This window comes from Mercenaria mercenaria, chromosome 9 (assembly GCF_021730395.1).
Source record: "Mercenaria mercenaria strain notata chromosome 9, MADL_Memer_1, whole genome shotgun sequence".
In the NCBI taxonomy this organism is placed as follows: Eukaryota; Metazoa; Mollusca; class Bivalvia; order Venerida; family Veneridae; genus Mercenaria; species Mercenaria mercenaria.
This window is the reverse complement of record NC_069369.1, coordinates 31,547,893-31,566,461: the sequence shown is the minus strand read 5'-3', so window position 1 is coordinate 31,566,461 and position 18,569 is coordinate 31,547,893. Positions and strand designations below refer to the sequence as shown.

Below are 18,569 nucleotides of genomic sequence, written 5' to 3'. Positions count from 1 at the left end.
TCAACGTGGGGAGAGTCAAACACCCAAACAAAAATGACTTGAGAACTGCTTGGGTTTGAAAGGGATCAAATGATCCAATACATACCCACAAACCGATTCCCTCATGATTATGCCCCGTTTAACAGGGGAAGATGATGGACGGTATCCGCCCATTTTTTCCTGCCCCGCCCAGTTTAAAACCAGCCACCAAAGAGGAAAAAATCAAAAGGTTCCCTCCTGAGTCAATGCAACACTAATAATTTAATTTCCAGTCGTTTAATTTTTTTTTGCCATTGTACAGGAAAGTAAAATTATCCAGTGGAATTGCCGTGGACTAAAGCAAATTATAATGAAATTCTCCTTCTTCTATCAAAATAAAATCCTTCACTTAAGTGCCTAGTGAAACATATTAAAGGAAACGGACAAAATAGCTTTCAAAAATTATTTTCAGTGTATAACTTCATAAACACTAACACTGATAGAGCGTCTGGTGGTACTCTATTATTATTAATAATGCATGTCCGCACAGACAAATTTTCTTTTTTCCCTAATCTCTAAGTACAAGTATCCAATCAGTATGCAATAAACGTAACATTACATCGACCGATTACTAATCTGTTCGATATACATACCTCCCAAATATAAACTAAATCATGAAGAACTTGATGAATCTTATAAAACATTTTACACAACCATTTTGCTTATTTGAGATTTTAAAAAGGTCAATCAAGAATCTGGGCTGTTTCTTGAACAGCAACACTAGAGGTTCAAATTTTTGAAGACAACGTTTTATTGAAAGAAATGCCCTGTGTTTTATTAAATGACAATTCCAAAAACTTATCTTCATCCTGCACAGAAACTTTCTCGCTTGATTTGACAATTTGTCAACCGAACATCTTTCTTGATTTTGAATGGAAAGTACTGGATGATTTGCATGTAGTGACGCATTATTCCAATTATATTTCAAATACTTCTAATCAGCCATCAGACCAACCCTTCAGATTTCAAATTTAATAAGCTGATTGGAAGCAATTGAAAACGCTATGTAAAAATGATTTGACTTTGGAGACTTTTAACGTAATTTTTATGATCCTATTGATCGGTTTTCAGTTCTTCGGTCCGATATTGCTGACAAGTTCCATTCCAAAAACTTCAAGAAAGTAAACATAAAAATAAGCCTTGTATAATGTGTTGTAAGACCGCGCTGTCGAAAACTTCGAGCGGCCATTAAAAAGTTCAATATACGCCGACGAAAGAAAACTTACAATCAGTTGGATTCAGAGAGCAAAAGCTCGCAAACTATAAAACAACAAAGAAAAAATCATGGCATTCATACTTTCCAAAACTTATTCTAGGTCATCGTTAAAAAGTCTGGGAAATGATTCGCAAAATTATGGAAAAGGAAAATCTTCAATGTATCCCATCTTACAAAACAGACCAGTCCTATCGCATCTACAAGGAGGAACATTGCCAATACCCTTGGTAAACATTTTCAACAAACTGCTTCATCATACAATTATGATAACAGGTTTCAAAACATAAAATCGACTAAAGAAGCAACCTTTAAATTTCGATTCAAATAATTTGGAAAAAATTTTGAAAAAAAAAAAAGAAAAAATCAATCGTTTTCACTCACAGAAATGCTTGAACGCTTTAAGATAAATGTCACGATACCGCAGCTGGTCCGGCCAGAAAATTCATTAATCAACATTTAAAAACATTTACCACAAGAATCATTAACCTCCTACTGAAAGTAATAATATTACATGGAAAACTGGCATTTCACCAGATTCCTGGAAGAGAAGCTATAGTTATTCAATACCAAAAACCCGGAAAGAAAGCACAACCCAGTAAATTATAACCGATTGCACTTAACCAGTTGTTTTGTAAAACGCTAGAACGTATGATCAATTCTAGACTAGTTAGGTATCTTGACTCTCAGGCCTAATTACAAACTACAAAGCGGGTTTTCGCAAGCAGCGCAGCACAACTGAACATCTTGTTCGACTCGAAAAATTTATACGTGATGCATTTTGTTAAAAAAGAGCATTTCAGTGTCTGTCTTTTTTCGATTTAGAAAAGCCAATACACTACATGGCAATAAATGGTAATATGAATGATCTAACGACTTAGTTTAAAAGGTCGTCTTCCAAATATATATCGCCAATTTTTATCAAATCGCAATTTTAAAGTACTTGTTGGCTCTTACCCTTTTTCTGACTCTTATTTGAGACAGAACAGGAGTTCCACAAGGTCTGTTTTTATCTGTCCCCCACACTATTTAGCATCAAAATTAATAATATTGTGAAATGTTGGTCACCAGGCTAGATTGTTTTCAATATATTTGATGACTTTCTAAAATTTCTCGACAAAAATATGCGTACCGATTGAACGCCATTACACAGTGTTTTGAACAAAGTTCAAACTTGGCCATGGAAAATGTTTTAAATTTTCCCAATCAAAAACTTATTGTGTCCACTTTTGTCAATTACGGAAACCAATTGTGACCCTGAGCTGTTTCAAAATGGTACAAAAATACCCGATGTTGACGAAGCAAAATTTCTTGGTGTATTTTTGATAAAAAGCTTTCCTTTTATACCACCCATAAAATACCTGAAAGCCAAATGTTTTAAATCGTTGACTCTTTAAATGGTAATTATCAAATACTGATTGGGGAGCAGATCCGCAAGGTTTTGTTAAGAACTGTTATAGAGCTTTGATTCGATCCAAGCGAGATTACGGATGTGTAGTTTATGTTCAGCCAGAAAATCGTATTTAACAGATCTGGATACTAATCATAATCAAGGTCTTCGTATTGCTGCTCATGGCGCCATTTAAAACATCGCCTGTTGAAAGCTTGTATGTTGACGCAAACCGAACCCTCCCATTACACGAGACGTGAAAACTGTCATTGATAATGCTCTGCGGGTAGCTTATTTTGGCCCCAACAAAACCACCCTGCTCAAAAAATCATATTTAAAAACCCAAATCCACGATTCGTATGACAGAAAACCAAACAAATTAAACCTTTTGGATTTCGCATTGATAATGTCATGAAGGAAACAGATTTTGAATTGATGATGTAAAAGATAATTTATTCTGAATACACCACCATGGAATCTTAATCTCCAACAGTTCTTTTTGATATGAAACGCGCATTGAAAAAGGCTGACAACAAACCCTGAAATATTCAAGTCCAAATATAACGAAATCAGTCGGCTTACAAAGATCATTTTTCCTATTTATACAGATGTGTATATTCCAAAAGATGATTCCAAAGTTGGTATGTGGCCGCCGTTAGCCATCTGCATCAATCAAAATTACGTTTAACCAAATAACGCTACAATTATTCAGCAGAAGCCAAAAGCAATTTATTTGGGCCCTTCATTTTATTTCAGAAAATAATTGGAGAAAAGTTTTATCTCTTTTCCGCCTCACTTTCTGTATTTACAATCAATACACAACCGTAAATACAGAAAATCCTCTCATTCAAAACATTCTTCTCAGGTTCATGAACTATACTTTAAAAAGTCCATCATATTCTGTGGATACTCCTAGTCATGGTTGGTAGTTCTGACATGAGGATGCTGATACAGCAGAAAGAAATCATCTTTCATTAAAATCTATCTAAAATGAAATTACCATAAACTGATTTAAGGTCAAATATCAACAAATACATTTACCTAAATGGCGTCCATCATGGGGAACCAATTCTCGGTCAATAAACTTCACAGTGGAAATTAAACCTACTTTAGGTGAATGTCACCAAGGAAATAGATCACGTTCGCAGGGAGGAATTTGTTCTTTCTCGTTTGTCGAATAGGTCATACTCGGTTGACTCATTCGTATTTGCTGAACAATGCAGACAACCTGATTTATACCATGTCAAACAACCACTTACTAATAAACATATTTTTAATATCGAACTGTATGACTCGATCCACAGCGAAACTCATACTATAATGTTTAAATCTCTAAAAGAGCTGTACGAGCAAATTTCAGCCGACAAATTTTGCAGTTTGTTTGAAAGAAATAGGTAGAGATCATAAATCTGAACCTTATTTATTTTTATTCACCGCTTTTATACTTTTTAAAATGTTTTGTCATTTGATTTTTTACACTCATTAGTATTTACGCTTTTACTTCAATAGTTTTATTTATTTATGCTTTGCAATTAACTTAATCCATTTAACATTTTCTCGCGATATATGACCTTTTTTGTTCGATTCGCCGTAAAACCCAAATCGATTCATGTCATTCATTCATCCCTTTGTTGTTCGTGTTCGTCTTAAGTGTTGGTTTTGGTGGCGTGTGTGTTGTTTTCGTTATTGTCCTTATTGTTTGGCTTGGGTGTGTGTGTGTGTGTGTGGTGCACAGCGTCTGCTGCTGGGGGTTTCGTTTTGAGGAGGCTACGCTTGTTGTGCGTGGCAATTCCCAGTTTGATATTTTTCTTTGTTTTTAAGGTATATGCTGCGTATGTGCACATGCACATATATGTATATATTAATAATTATGCAGGACTGACTACTCCGGAAATAAACTCCCGTAATATTTCACTTTTGGGGTAAAGTTGCTTTCCACTTGCGACCGATAGCACTATACGTTTGGGACGGAGCAAACTACAAGCGTCATCTAATTACTACCCTCTCAACCATCACTTCAGTGACAGCTACCGCCATTTACTACCTGCGTTTGATGTAAAACGCCCAAACGGCGAGCTTTTCTAATTGCAGTAAGTAACGCTATTTCATTGGTGTTTTTTAAAACAGAAACATAATCCAAATTGGATGACGTCACAATATTTACGTTGGGTACACATGGGTACGCAAAAATTTACGTTGCTTAGCCATTAACAATTTTATGACGCCATATTGTATTAATTGCCCTATGAGTAATAACAAACCGGTAGGCCATATATTAAGTAACTCGTGTACATGTTGTTAATTTTTTCTTAGGGGACTCCTTGCCGAGTGGTTAACGTCGCTGACCTTCAAATCACTTGCCCTCACGATGTGGTCCCGAGCCTCACTTGGGGCTTGAATTCTTTATGACAAAAGGAAAGGTATCCAGTTGACTTACGAAAGGTCGTGGTTCTACCCATGTGCCCGCACGTAATGAAATAATGCAAGAAAGGGGCACCTGCGGTCTTCTTCCAACCATCAAAACTGGAAAGTCCGCATATGACCTAAAATGGTGACGGTGCGACGTTAAACCCACAAAATAATTAAATAGTTTTTCTTATATATCCCCTGTGATGTCCTCATTAAATGCAACGAATCTTTTTTCTTAGAGGGCCTCTGTGGCCGAGTGGTTTTAAGGTCCGCTGACTTCGAATCACTTGCCCCTTATCAGTGTTGGTTTGAGCTCACTCGGGCGTTGAATTCTTCATGTGAGGGAGCCATCCAGTTGGAAAAACAAGATGGATATGTTTTTCCCGCGGACCCTTGAGTTATGTAATTTTCACTTAAAATGATACAAAATTAAAACATGTTGAGCATAAAAATGCTGAGAAAAAATTCATTATCGATAAAATTCTAACTATTTTCTGATTATTTTAAAAAAACTCCGTCGCTGTTTTCACCGAATCTGGTAATAAGCAATGCTAAGCTAAAAATTAGCCTTTTCTTCGTTTGTATTACAGGAAAACAGGTTCATAAATTGTCACGTTTTCATTTATTAAACATATAAAAAATTAATCAATGTTTTGAAAACTGCGATAAACAAAAAAAAAAACTGTTTCGTTTTTTGTATAAATAAACAAGTTTGATCAATTTTCGCTTACTTTCTCTGTAAAATAGTCTAATATTTGAAAATGCTTTCAAAGATGATATTTTTACTTATCCCCCCGCCAAAGGCGCAGGGATATTAGAAGCACTCCGTCCGTGCGTCCGTCCGTCCCGCAACGATCTCTGTCCGGAGCATAACTCCAAAATACTGGAGGGGATTTTCTTCAAACTTCAAACACTATAGAACTCATTGGGATGAATTGCAGTGTGCAAGAACAGTAACTCCACGTGCCCTATTTTTGAGAGTTATTGCCCCTTTATCATATTTTCTTAAACAATTTTGTCCGGAGCATAACACCAAAAGTACTGGAGGGATTTTCTTCAGACTTCATACAGCTGATAGAACACATTGGTAGGAAGTGCAGTGTGCAAGAAACAATAATCAACCGTGCCTATTCTTTGAGTAATTCCCATTTATCATATTTTCCCTTAAAAAATTTTGTCCGGAGCATAACTCCAAAAGTAAGGCTGGAGGGATGTTCTCAAACTTCAAACACTGATAGAACACATTAGGAGAATGCACTGTGCAAGAAACAATAACTCTACTGCTACATTTGAGTATTCCCCTTTTATTCATATTTTCTTAAAAAAAAAATGTCTGCAGCAATATCTTTTCCTGCACGGAGGGGATTTGATATAATCTGCTACAAATGTTCACCACCACAAGATGGATTCCTTGCGCTAAGAACGGGGGGGGGTGGGGGGGGGGGGGGGGGGGGGCCAAGTCCCTACTTCTAAGGTCTAAAGTCACACTTAGAGACAAAGGATACAAGAAGAAAACCTTGTCCGGAGCAGATGCATCTTCTTCATGCATAAGGGATTTTGATATAACTTGGTGGGCCTAAAAAAAACAAAAAAATGTTCACCACCGCCACACAGAGAACGTGCGCCAAGATCCAGTCCCTAGGACTACTGTCAAGGACACACTTAGAGGCCAAAGAGTCAGATACAAGACTGACTATTGTCCGAGAGCATTTCTTCTTCATCAAGGAGGGTATTTTGATGTACTTGGCACAATTATACACCATCATGAGACGAAGTGTCATGCGCAGTTCCCTACTAATAAAATTACTTCCCCTTGTTGTTACATTAAATAGCATTTATTGTAACATTTTCATTACAAGTCGTAGAAAAAATCGAGACCACTTTTCAAGAGTACATCATGCATGTTACAATCCAATTTTGAGGTGTATTTTGACCAATCCTACCTAGTACAGATTTTTGTGTGGGACTTTCAATTTTTTTATTTTAAAGATTAACTTTCATTTGTTGTTTACTAAAAAAAACCTTAATTTGTACATTTTATAATTTGACCACAGTGAAATAACAAGACCAATTTTCTGTGGTACAACCTGGATTGTTAACTTTCCATTTTTAGGTGTATTTTTAAGAACATCTCTACCTGTAAGGAGGTTATTTTGTGGATTGAGAAAAACCAAAAGACTTACGAATGATTACTGAAACAACCACAAAATTAAAAATTTCCATTTGCAAATACATGTGCTAGATAAAGAAATTTGCTGTGACGGGCATAAGTATTGTGACATTCTGGCACTCTTTTTCCCCTGTTAGCTCTCCATGCCTACTTTTTACAGTAGCCATATAGAAAAACTCGATGACAGCTATACTGTTAATGAAATTAATAAAAATTTAGCAGTAAACCACTTCACCCTACTGAATAATTCTTATTCTCCACATCTATAAAACCCGTGAAGTGACCACAACTAAACGGTTTTTTCAAAGCTTCTCCCAAAAAAAAAAAAAATACTTTCAGACACAAACTTTCCAGGAACCTTTAGCCTTCAATTATAATATGCCCGCGGGGGGATTGGCCATGTCCTAACATGGCCTCTGTTTTCAGATGAATGATTCTTAAAATGTCAAACACACTAACGTCAAAAGAAAATAACGTCAAGATGCCTTTCATTCTGTCTTTTTTTTTTATTTAATAATGTGCAAAATATAATGAATATACCTACAATGATATGAAAGGTCTGCTATTGTTTAAAAAAGTGGATTTTTCACAGAACAACCATAAAAATTGATTATTTATATTTCAGATTAAACGGCGTCTTTACATCCGAAAACGGGACTTTCAGTCATACAAGATGAATAATGGGGGGAAAACGCGCACTAAATTCAAGTTTAATAGTGTGTGTTAAAAAAAAAGCAAAAAACTCTATTTCCTTACTGGTTTTATTTAAATGGAACCATTCAACTGAATTAAGGGGAAATCTCACAGTTTATAAAGAAACACAAACTTACGAGAGAGAAAAGTATCTTAAACATTCAGAAGTAATAAAAGTAATATCAGTCGGTCAAACAGTTTTTATTATATTTAAATGAACGCTTTGATATATAGTAAGCATTGTTTTAAAATATACATGAATAAAAATAGCATGAAATGAAAATATAAGCATTTTAGAAGTCCCGTTTTTATCATGTGTAAACTACTGATCTTTCATGATTTTGAACGTCGTTTTTAATGTACACTAATGGTTGCAACTTTTGACGTTACGTCATAGCTATCCTGCACGATACGGGCATCCACGATGGCTCACAAATATGGTTTAAGATTTTTAGTACCCAGATCACATTTTTTAGGCAAAACCTTCCGAGATAAAAATTTGAAACGTCAACACTTATGAGTATCATCACACCATATCTAATTTAAGCAAGGGAACGATAACTCCGTCAAGGATTTTTGCTCAAATAGGGTACCTTTTAAAAACTTGCAAAAATCTGATGAGCTTTTTCCTAGCTAGTTCATATTTTGTATTACGGCTGTTTGACATATGACTTTTTAACACATTGAACACTTGTTTATCATCGTGGTGTGCGTCGATACATGATCGCCATCCTGTAAGCAAAGTTCATAGCCTCAACAACTCATTATGCCTGAATAAAGACCTTTTTTGACTTTGAAACTTTGAACACTACATGAATCCATCTATAACAAAGTAGGTTCATATTTTTCTAACTCTGTCAACGAGTTTGGACCAAAATAACAATAATAAAAACACAGCGGGGCAACCGCCCCGAACAACGTGGCAAAAAAAAACACACCCTGGGGATCTTAAAAACCGGTTTAATGGTGCGCTACCCATTCCTGTGTTAACCTTAAAAACCTGATAATTGAGCAGAAATATTTCTCTAAAAAAAAACGATTATCCATATTAAATAAGAAATCATTTCTAGATATCGTGATAAGTATTAACTTCCGCTATAATATCTGCCTGCGTATCTGGAAGAGAGGCTCAACAATAAAGTCTCTTTCCTAACTATATAAAAAACAAAAAAATCTGCGACAAGGGGTGCACCATTTGTTCCCATGGAATAACAACAACTTGTCTAAAACTGCATTCCCAACCTGATGTAAATGTTTGTTCAATAAAAAGGAAAGGGCTTTACAAAACTCGTCAAAGGTCCAACATGTATAAGTTAAAATAATATTGTTAGTAAAAAGAAGTTTTATCAAAATTGCAAGCAATACAAACATACCATATCATAATGATTAAACATATTTTCTTATAGTGGGCTATTTTTACAAGGGATGGGGAAAATTTAATGGCTAACTATGGGACCAACATAACCCCACATAATGAGACAAGGGGCATTCTGGCAGTTTATGATGTTAGTCAAAACTCTGGGAAGATTGTTTACAACACAGGAGGCAGCAATTCAATTTTGTTCCTATAACATTCTTTGCGTACATCATCAACGTTCTATAAAATTATTTTGCGCATTAACAGACTGTTCACTATAGATCCTTCTTTCCTTATAGTTCCTTCTTTGCTTTTCTTCATCTTAGATTGGTAGATTTTTCTCTCCTTCTCCGAACTTTTAGATATGTCATTTGGTAAGTATGTAATGTCTGGTATCTCCCCATTTCTGAGCTTTTGAATGTAGGCAAATCAGTTACTACAGGACATTTGGGTTCACAGTACTTGCTCAGCTAAATAAGTCAGCCGAGCCATTGCAATGGTCTTCAGACAGCCTACCACTATCAATCCACTTTGGGAGTTCACTTTTCATTTTTCTACCTCGTCCTTCATTTTCTTATTGACTGGTACACACTGCAGGTCACTGAAAGTTGGTATGTACTCTGTCAGATCAAGTGATCTAGCTTCCTCTGAGGCCAAAGGCCAGTTTTTTATATGTCACCGTAATCTTTCCTTCTATTTCTTTAAAGACAAACTGGTGCGGTCCTGAGATTCCCTTCAATCAAAGCCTCTGCAGTCTTTCAAGCTGTCCTTTATAATTATAGAGGCCTGAACGATGGGAAACAAATTTGGTGCTTGGGAAGTTGACATACCGTATTCCACTATTAGAGCAGGTAAAGTTGGGCATCACCGCTTGACTGGTGGGCATTAACTCAGCTGAATACCTTCAATATCCTCGGATGGGTAGTGACCTATCTACCATGAGAAAATCCCAATTATTACCTGAAAATAAAAAAAGTGTCATACCTCCAACAAAATGAAATGAACTGAACGAAGCTCAAAAGAAAGTCCTCTTTGTAATGACAACATTATCAAATTTTACTTACCGGAAAATGCTACAGATTAAGTACTTCATTGGAATTTTTTAAACACTGCAATGACTGCCCAGAAAAAGGGGGGGGGGGGGAAGGGGCAAACTCTTATAATAAACAAAGTTGGTTATATTCCAAGAAGTACGCACTGATATTTTTAGACAAAGGAGTCTCTGACCATAAAGCGCTCACTTGTGGGTCCAAGACTTCAAGAGTGGTTGTATAAGTACAGGGAGGTTTAGGTTTCTTCTATGTAGAGCCTTTATTATATACAGTCACACACACTTCTATTTGGAACCTAGGATAATATTTGAAGTATATGGTATAGAAATTACAAATCTGAATCACCACCCAATATCAAGATCTAGCCCTTATTACTGATTCAGAGAAGAAAGTGACCACGTCCCTCAGGCAGCCATGTTTTTTTTTGACGGATCGGAATAATCAGAACAATCTGGAGAGGGTCACATCAAGAACCCTATGTGTTCAATTATTTTAAAAATCGGCTGCAGTGTCAAACAATAAGATTTTTAAATTCGACCTAATATACAAATGGGAAAAGTGACCACACCCACCTGACGGCGAAATTTTTGACGAATCACCCAATAAATCTGAACAATCTTGGGTACAAGTCAGACAAGGACCATTTTTTGTGTAAAACAATTTTAAAATCATGCAGAAGTTTTCACACAAGAGATTTTCAAAAGTGTCCGCTATATACATATATATGAAAAAGTTACGACGCCCCTCTGGCGGCCAGAAGTTTTGACAATCAAAATATTTGAACAAGCTTGGTAGGGGGATCCACAAAGACCATTTATGTAAAATTATTCTAAAATCGGGCAAGCGTTTCACCACAAGAAGATTTTTAGCCCTCTAACGGCCCATACGTTTTTGATGAATTGAAATAATTTGAAGAATCTTGGTAAGATGGTCACACAAGGAATAGTTGTTTAAAAATTATTTTAAAAATCATGCCAGCAGTTATTCATACAAGATTTTTACAGTTTCGGGGAAAAGTGACCTCTAGCCGCCATGTTTTTGATGAATCAGTATAATTTGAACGATCTTGGTAGAGGGTGACATAAGGACCATTTGTGTGAAATAAATTCAAAGGGGACCATCTGTTTAGGAGATGAACTTTGAATTTTTTTTCTACTTTTAGCTCTGGCAGCCCCTATGTGCAACCAAGCGGAACTGTTTTAACAATTTTTGTAAAGGACCACCCAAGGAACATTATGGCCAAGTTTCATCAAAATCAATTCATTGGTTTCGAAGAAAATGTCATTTAAACACAAATGTTTATGACGGACAGATGAATTGATGTACACACGTACGGACGCCAGACACAGCGTGATCACAATACCTCACCATGAGCACTTTGTGCTCAGGTGACATTTTGCTCAGGTGAGCTAAAACCAACATGTCCTACAGTTTCAAACTCCTTTGACCAAGTATGAAAACTGAATGAAAAGGAATACATTCAGTTTAATTTTTTGTGAAGGTACAGATATTTCCACATTGACCAAATGTTTTTGTCCATTCTATTTTTTCTAACCCTTACAATTTGTATGAATAAGAGTAGGACATTTCAATTTTTAAAAGACAAATCTATACAGAGAACCATAAAACTCTCCAACCTGAGATAAACAGAGCACTTATGTCAGTATATTAATATGTTTGCAAAAAATCACAATATGCTGTCTGAGCCAAAGTACATCTACAACACCTACATTATAAATATTATTAAAGTTCATTAAGAATCGATTTCAATAGAAAAAAAGGAAATAGCCAGCTTTTTTCATTATTGATGCAACATGTTTACCACCCACAAAAGTTTCAGTTTATGTTCTAACTACATCCAATAAATCAGTTTGTTTGTTTTGGGTTTACAACCCTTTTCAACAGTAATTTCAGTAATTTAAACGCGGGCATTAACCTCTTAAGCAGTTTTCCTGGAGTCCATACCCGACAAACCTGTTTTTGCATGTAACTGCCAACTTCTCCACATGAATCAGAGGTGGAGGACGAATGATATCAGACACAGTGTTGTTTATCAAAGCGTTACGGAGAACATACACCACGCCTGGGGATCAAACCAACCAGCCCACGATCCGTAGACCTGCGCTCTCTCTATAGAGCTAAGGGCTCAATATATCAATCACGAGTGACTCGGCCATATCAATGTAGTGGTTAACTTTTACAGCCCTACATATTCTATAAAAATATTACAACTGGTAAATTTTAGAAAGAATAAAAAGAACCAATTTCCTAGTTAAAGCTTTAAAAACAAGAAAATTACTGCAGTGGGTCAAGGTAAAGATTATGCAAGATTACTTTTGAAATCTGAATAAAAAATGTTAAATGTGGTCCAAATCCTTTTGCTGTAGCTCAGAAAACAAGAAAGTAGGTCAGTACGTCAAATTGATGGTCACTGAAAGTATGTTATACGATCGGCATGCAAAACTATACATGTCATCCAAATTTCAAAGCTGTATCTATAAAAACAAGAAAGGTCACAGAAAAATCAATTTTAAGATTGGTGTGTAAAACTGTACATGTCATCCAAATTTCAATGTTGCATCTTCAAAAAAAAAGTACGTCAGTAGTGACCTTGATCTTAGACCTAGGGTCTGGTTCTTGGACAGGACACTACCTCTCACGATGGTGAACAATTCTGCCAAGTAACATTAAAATCACTTCATGCAAGAAGAAATGCTTGAGACAAGGTCATTACTGAATTTGACCTTTGACGCACACACATACACCGAACAGTCATTTGGACAACTATGTCTTCGCTTCCGCAAGCAGGCTCGACAGTAAGTTATGCACCAGACCCTAAATATGATGGACAGATTTGACCTTTGATCTCACTTTGCAACCTCAAACTTAAACCTTGAGACCATGTTCATGTTCTTTGCACAATATCGCATCACTACCTACCAACATGCCAAGCTTGAAGTCTATACCTTTAATAGTAAATAATGTATGTCCCAGACTTGACAGACAGATTTAATCAAAATAACCTCAAAGTATTAAGAACATAATTCTTAAAAAGCTGGTAGCAAAGTTATGATGGACCTTGTGCCATATGATGTGAGTGATGATGTCGAGTATAAGTCTGAATCAAATCAATTTACTTACAACAGAGTAAGAGTGAAAGTGCTCCGAATATCTAACCTGAAATTCTAGGACAATGGGGGATAAGTCCTAAAATTTTGGCGCCAGAGTTATAGCTTTTGTGATATGATGCAAATGATGATGAGAAATAACTATTTTAAGCTTGGATTAAATCTATCAAGTAATAACAGTGAAAAAGTGAAAGTGCATCAAAATTTTAACCAAGGTGTGGACGTGAAACTGAGGCCTACATGGCCGCTGGGTCGAGTAAGATAGCCCTCCGTATATTTCTTACAGTTCGGCTTAAAACTGTGATGATCTGAGAGTTAACAGCAATCAAAGAATATCATTGTTCAATTGCCACAGAGATTTTTTTTAAAAATAATTATGTACCTTTCTAAATATCTTCATTTTCACCAGCCATGCCAGAAATATCATCACAAAAGAGTTCTTGTTGTCTTTCCCTGAATTGTCGGTCTGTAAATACAATGTAGGTGGCATACTTCCATCATTGTCCTGAATGAAAAAAAAAATGTAAGACATAACATTGAAACAAAACCAAATCTTAGCCTTCTGAACGGCCCCTTGCCGGCGGGGGGATAGAAAATGCCGGCTGTATCTCCATGCAGAGGGGTACGACTCCCCCAAAAATGGAGCCACCTGTTCGCCGTGGGTGGCGGCCCGTAAGCCGGAGAAGAGGGTCCTGGATGTTGAGGTGCCCCATAGCACCCCGGGGAGATGATGTATGCTTTTTTTTACATGTGTGTATCCTCTTTTTGGGGTGTGGGTGCTAATACACATCTTTGGCCTCTAATTCGGTGTAGACGTTATTGGCGGTCGTATTGGCCCGATACGATCAATCGACTAGTCATGCCAAGCCCTAGGAAATCCCATTTCTACGTTTACATGTTCTGTCGTTTCATATCAAACTGCATCTATATGTTTTCATTTTTGTATTTGCACAAACACAATTTTGGAGCAAAATACGTTACACAAAATCTAACTTTAATTTTGTCTACGGTTACATTTTACTGCGTTCAGCAAACTTCATGTTACGTTTACACCATTTCAGTTTATACATGTATTGCAATATGTAATTTCAATTTTGCTTCCTAGAAGGCGGTGGCTTAGGGCCAATCGGGTAAGTAGAGTCACAATCCCTGAATCCCCCGATTGCTTTTTGCAATACAGCTGGTGATATAAATAAGATTGTAAAATACTTGTCCGAGTATATCACTACAGTATCCCTAACATGTATGAGCTGGATATCCGCTCTGTTTATATGTTCCCTTGTTGGACTCCGCGGCGGGTGGGGGCTGCGAGTGATGAATCTTAAACATCTAATAATGGCAAACCAAACTAAAAAACGACAGCACGGAAACAGACTCTTACGGCATGGAAGGTGAGAATAGTTCTTACCGACCTTTCACAAGTAATATGGCTTATCCGCGATTCCTGCTGATTCAATCTACTGAAGACGACTTCAAAATGACAAGTATTTCCCCTTTTGTTATTGAAAAAACCCTTGAGGGTATAGCCGGTGCGCCAAAATCTGTCAAGAAATTGCGCACAGGGGATCTACTTATCGAAGTTGAAAAGGCAGCACATGCAAAAAATTTACTTTCAGTTTCATCTTTTTTACGGGCATCCATGCAAGTGCATCGCACACCGTACTCTGAATTCATCAAGGGGGGTCATTCGTTGTCCTGACCTTGCTGGAGTTTCGGAGACGGAAATTGTGCAGGGACTTGCTGAACAACATGTTACAGCTGCCAGACGCGTCAAAATAAAGCGAGATGGAAAAGAAATCATAACGAACACTATCATACTTACATTTGACGTCCCATTCCTTCCTAGTTCTGTAAAAGTAGGTTATCTCCAAACAAAGGTCACCCAATACATACCAAATCCCCTTCAATGCTATAACTGTTTTAAATTTGGACACAACAAATCAAACTGCAAAGGAGATTTCATCTGTCATAAATGCAAACAAAACGGTTTCTCTCATGAGCCAGACAGGTGCAAGGGTCCATTGTGTTGTGTGAATTGCAGCGAGGAACATTCAGCCAGGTCTCGCGACTGCAAGACATGGAGGATCGAAAAGGAGGTGCTCAATGTCAAGTTCACACAGGGCATTGGATTTCCTGTAGCTAGACGAATTGCGAATGCTAAATTTATGCCACCATCACAAACAACAACATATTCTTCCATCACAAAATCAAACACAAACAAATCAACAACGTTTTTTGACGCGTCTACGCAAACCTATTCTGTACCTGTCCAAAACATACCGAAGGAAAAGCCGAAAATAACAGAAAAACCTAAGCAGACATCACAAGTTCAAACTGCCGCCACTAAACCAACACTACCACCAGCTGTACAAAATGTTCCCAGGTATTCAAATACGCCGTCGTCAAGACAAAATGTTGTGTCAAATTCTAATCAACGTGGGGCGAGTCAAACACCCAGACAAAAAATTGACTTGAAAACTGATGGGATTGGAAAGGGATCAAATGATCCCATTCAAACCCATAGCCGGTTCCCTCTTGGTCTGAACCGGTTGACGGGGGAGGATGATGAGGATCCGCCATTGTCTGCTCCGTCGAGTGTAACTAACACAAAGGAGGTGAAGATCAAAAGGGTCCCACCTCCTGAGTCAATGCAGCACTAATCTTTCGTTTAAATTTGCAGTCGTTCAATTTGTGTTTACCATTTTAAATAAATATTAGAATGAAAATGGAAAGTAAAATTATCCAGTGGAATTGCCGTGGACTTAAAGCAAATTATAATGAAATTCTCCTTTTCTTATCGAAATATAATCCTTCACTTAGGTGCCTTAGTGAAACATTTTTAAAGGAAACGGACAAAATAGCTTTCAAAAATTATTCAGAATATAACTTCATTAATACTAACACTGACAGAGCTTCTGGTGGTACATCTATTATTGTTAATAATGCATGTCCGCACAGACAAATTGTTCTAAATACAAATATTCAGTCAGTTGCAATAAACGTTACATTGCATCGACCAATTACTATCTGTTCGATTTATATACCACCCAAGTTCAAACTAAATCTTGATGATCTTATAAAACAATTACCACAACCATTTTTGCTTATGGGAGATTTTAATGGTCACCATGAATTTTGGGGCTGTTCCGACAGCAACACTAGAGGTCAAATTATTGAAACTTTTATTGAAAGAAATGCCCTCTGTTAATTAAATGATAAAAAACGTATCTTCATCCTGCAACAGGTAACTTTTCTTCGCTTGATTTGACAATTTGTCAACCGAACATCTTTCTTGATTTTGAATGGAAAGTACTGGATGACTTGCATGGCAGTGACCATTTTCCAATTATTATTTCAAATACTTCTAAACTGACTTCAGACAACCATGGCAGTGACCATTTTCCAATTATTATTTCAAATACTTCTAAACTGCCTTCAGACCACCCTTCATATTTCAAATTTAATAAAACTGATTGGAAGCAGTTTCAAACGTTAGGTAAAAATGATTTGACTTTGGAGAATTTTACAAAATTTTATGATCCTATTGATCGGTTTTCGTTTCTTTTGTCCGATATTGCTGACAAGTCCATTCCTAAAACTTCAAGAAATGGTCAACATAAAAATAAGCCTTGGTATGATGATGATTGTAAGACCGCTGTTCGAAAACGTAGAGCGGCCATTAAAAAATTCAATATACGGCCGACAAAAGACAATCTTCAATCAGTTAAGATTCTGAGAGCAAAAGCTCGCAGAACTATAAAACAAGCAAAGAAAAGATCATGGCATTCATACGTTTCAAAACTTAATTCTAGGTCATCGGTTAAAAAGGTCTGGGAAATAATTCGTAAAATAAGTGGAAAAGGAAAAACTTCAAATGTTACCCATCTTACAAAATCAGACCAGTCTATTGCATCTACTAAGGAGGACATTGCCAATACACTTGGTGAAACTTTTTCAAAAAAACTCTTCATCAAACAATTATTATAAAAGGTTTCAAAACATTAAATCAGCTAAAGAAAGTAAACCATTAAATTTTGATTCAAATAATGACGAAGATTATAATAAACCTTTTTCGCTCACAGAATTGCTTGACTCTTTAGACAAATGCCATGATACTGCAGCTGACCCAGACCAAATTCATTATCAACTTTTAAAACATTTACCACAAGAATCATTAGACCTCCTACTTGAAATTTATAACATTACATGGAAAACTGGCATTTTTCCAGATTCCTGGAGAGAAGCTATAGTTATTCCAATACCAAAACCCGGGAAAGATAGCACGAACCCCAGTAATTATAGACCGATTGCCTTTACTAGTTGTTTATGAAAAACTTTAGAACGTATGATCAATTCTGGACTAGTTAGGTATCTTGAATCTCAAGGACTAATTACTTACTTTCAAAGTATTTTCGCAAGCAGCGCAGCACAACTGATCATCTTGTTCGACTAGACAATTTTATTCGTGATGCATTTGTTAAAAAAGAGCATCTAGTGTCTGTCTTTTTCGATTTGGAAAAAGCTTATGACACTACATGGAAGTATGGTATTATGAATGATCTTAACGACTTAGGTTTAAAAGGTTGTCTTCCAACATTTATATCACAATTTTTATCTGATCGCAATTTTAAAGTACGTGTTGGTTCAACCCTGTCTGACTCTTTTTAGCAAGAACAGGGAGTTCTACAAGGTTCTATTTTATCTGTTACATTTTTACATCAAAATTAACAATATAGTGAAATGGTTGTTACCAAGGACAGATTGTTCATTATATGTTGATGATTTTTAATATGCTATCGTTCAAAAAATATGCGTACGATTGAACGCCAATTACAGCAGTGTTCGAATAAAGTTCAAACTTGGGCCATGGAAAATGGTTTTAAATTTTCCCAATCAAAAACTCAGTGTGTCCACTTTTGTCAATTACGGAAACATCATTGTTACCCTGATCTTTTTCTAAATGGTACAAAAATACACGTTGTTGACGAAGTAAAATTTCTTGGTGTTATTTTTGATAGAAAGCTTTCTTTTATACCAAACATAAAATACCTGAAAGCCAAATGTTTGAAATCGTTGAATCTTTTAAAGGTAATTTCAAATACTGATTGGGGAGCAGATCGCAAGGTTTTGTTAAGGCTT

The 18,569-nt window shown here is 36.4% G+C and overlaps 1 protein-coding gene across 1 annotated transcript in view; it reads right to left on the bottom strand.

Annotated features, from left to right (window-relative positions):
* The window catches only part of LOC123544795 (uncharacterized), a 38,292-nt gene extending 24,072 nt beyond the window's left edge, over positions 1–14,220 (bottom strand). The window contains 2 exon segments of the mRNA XM_053550490.1: positions 13,813–13,935; positions 14,179–14,220. Of these exon segments, the coding sequence (XP_053406465.1) occupies positions 13,813–13,935; positions 14,179–14,220 (165 nt within the window).
* Positions 14,221–18,569: the final 4,349 nt, after the last annotated feature.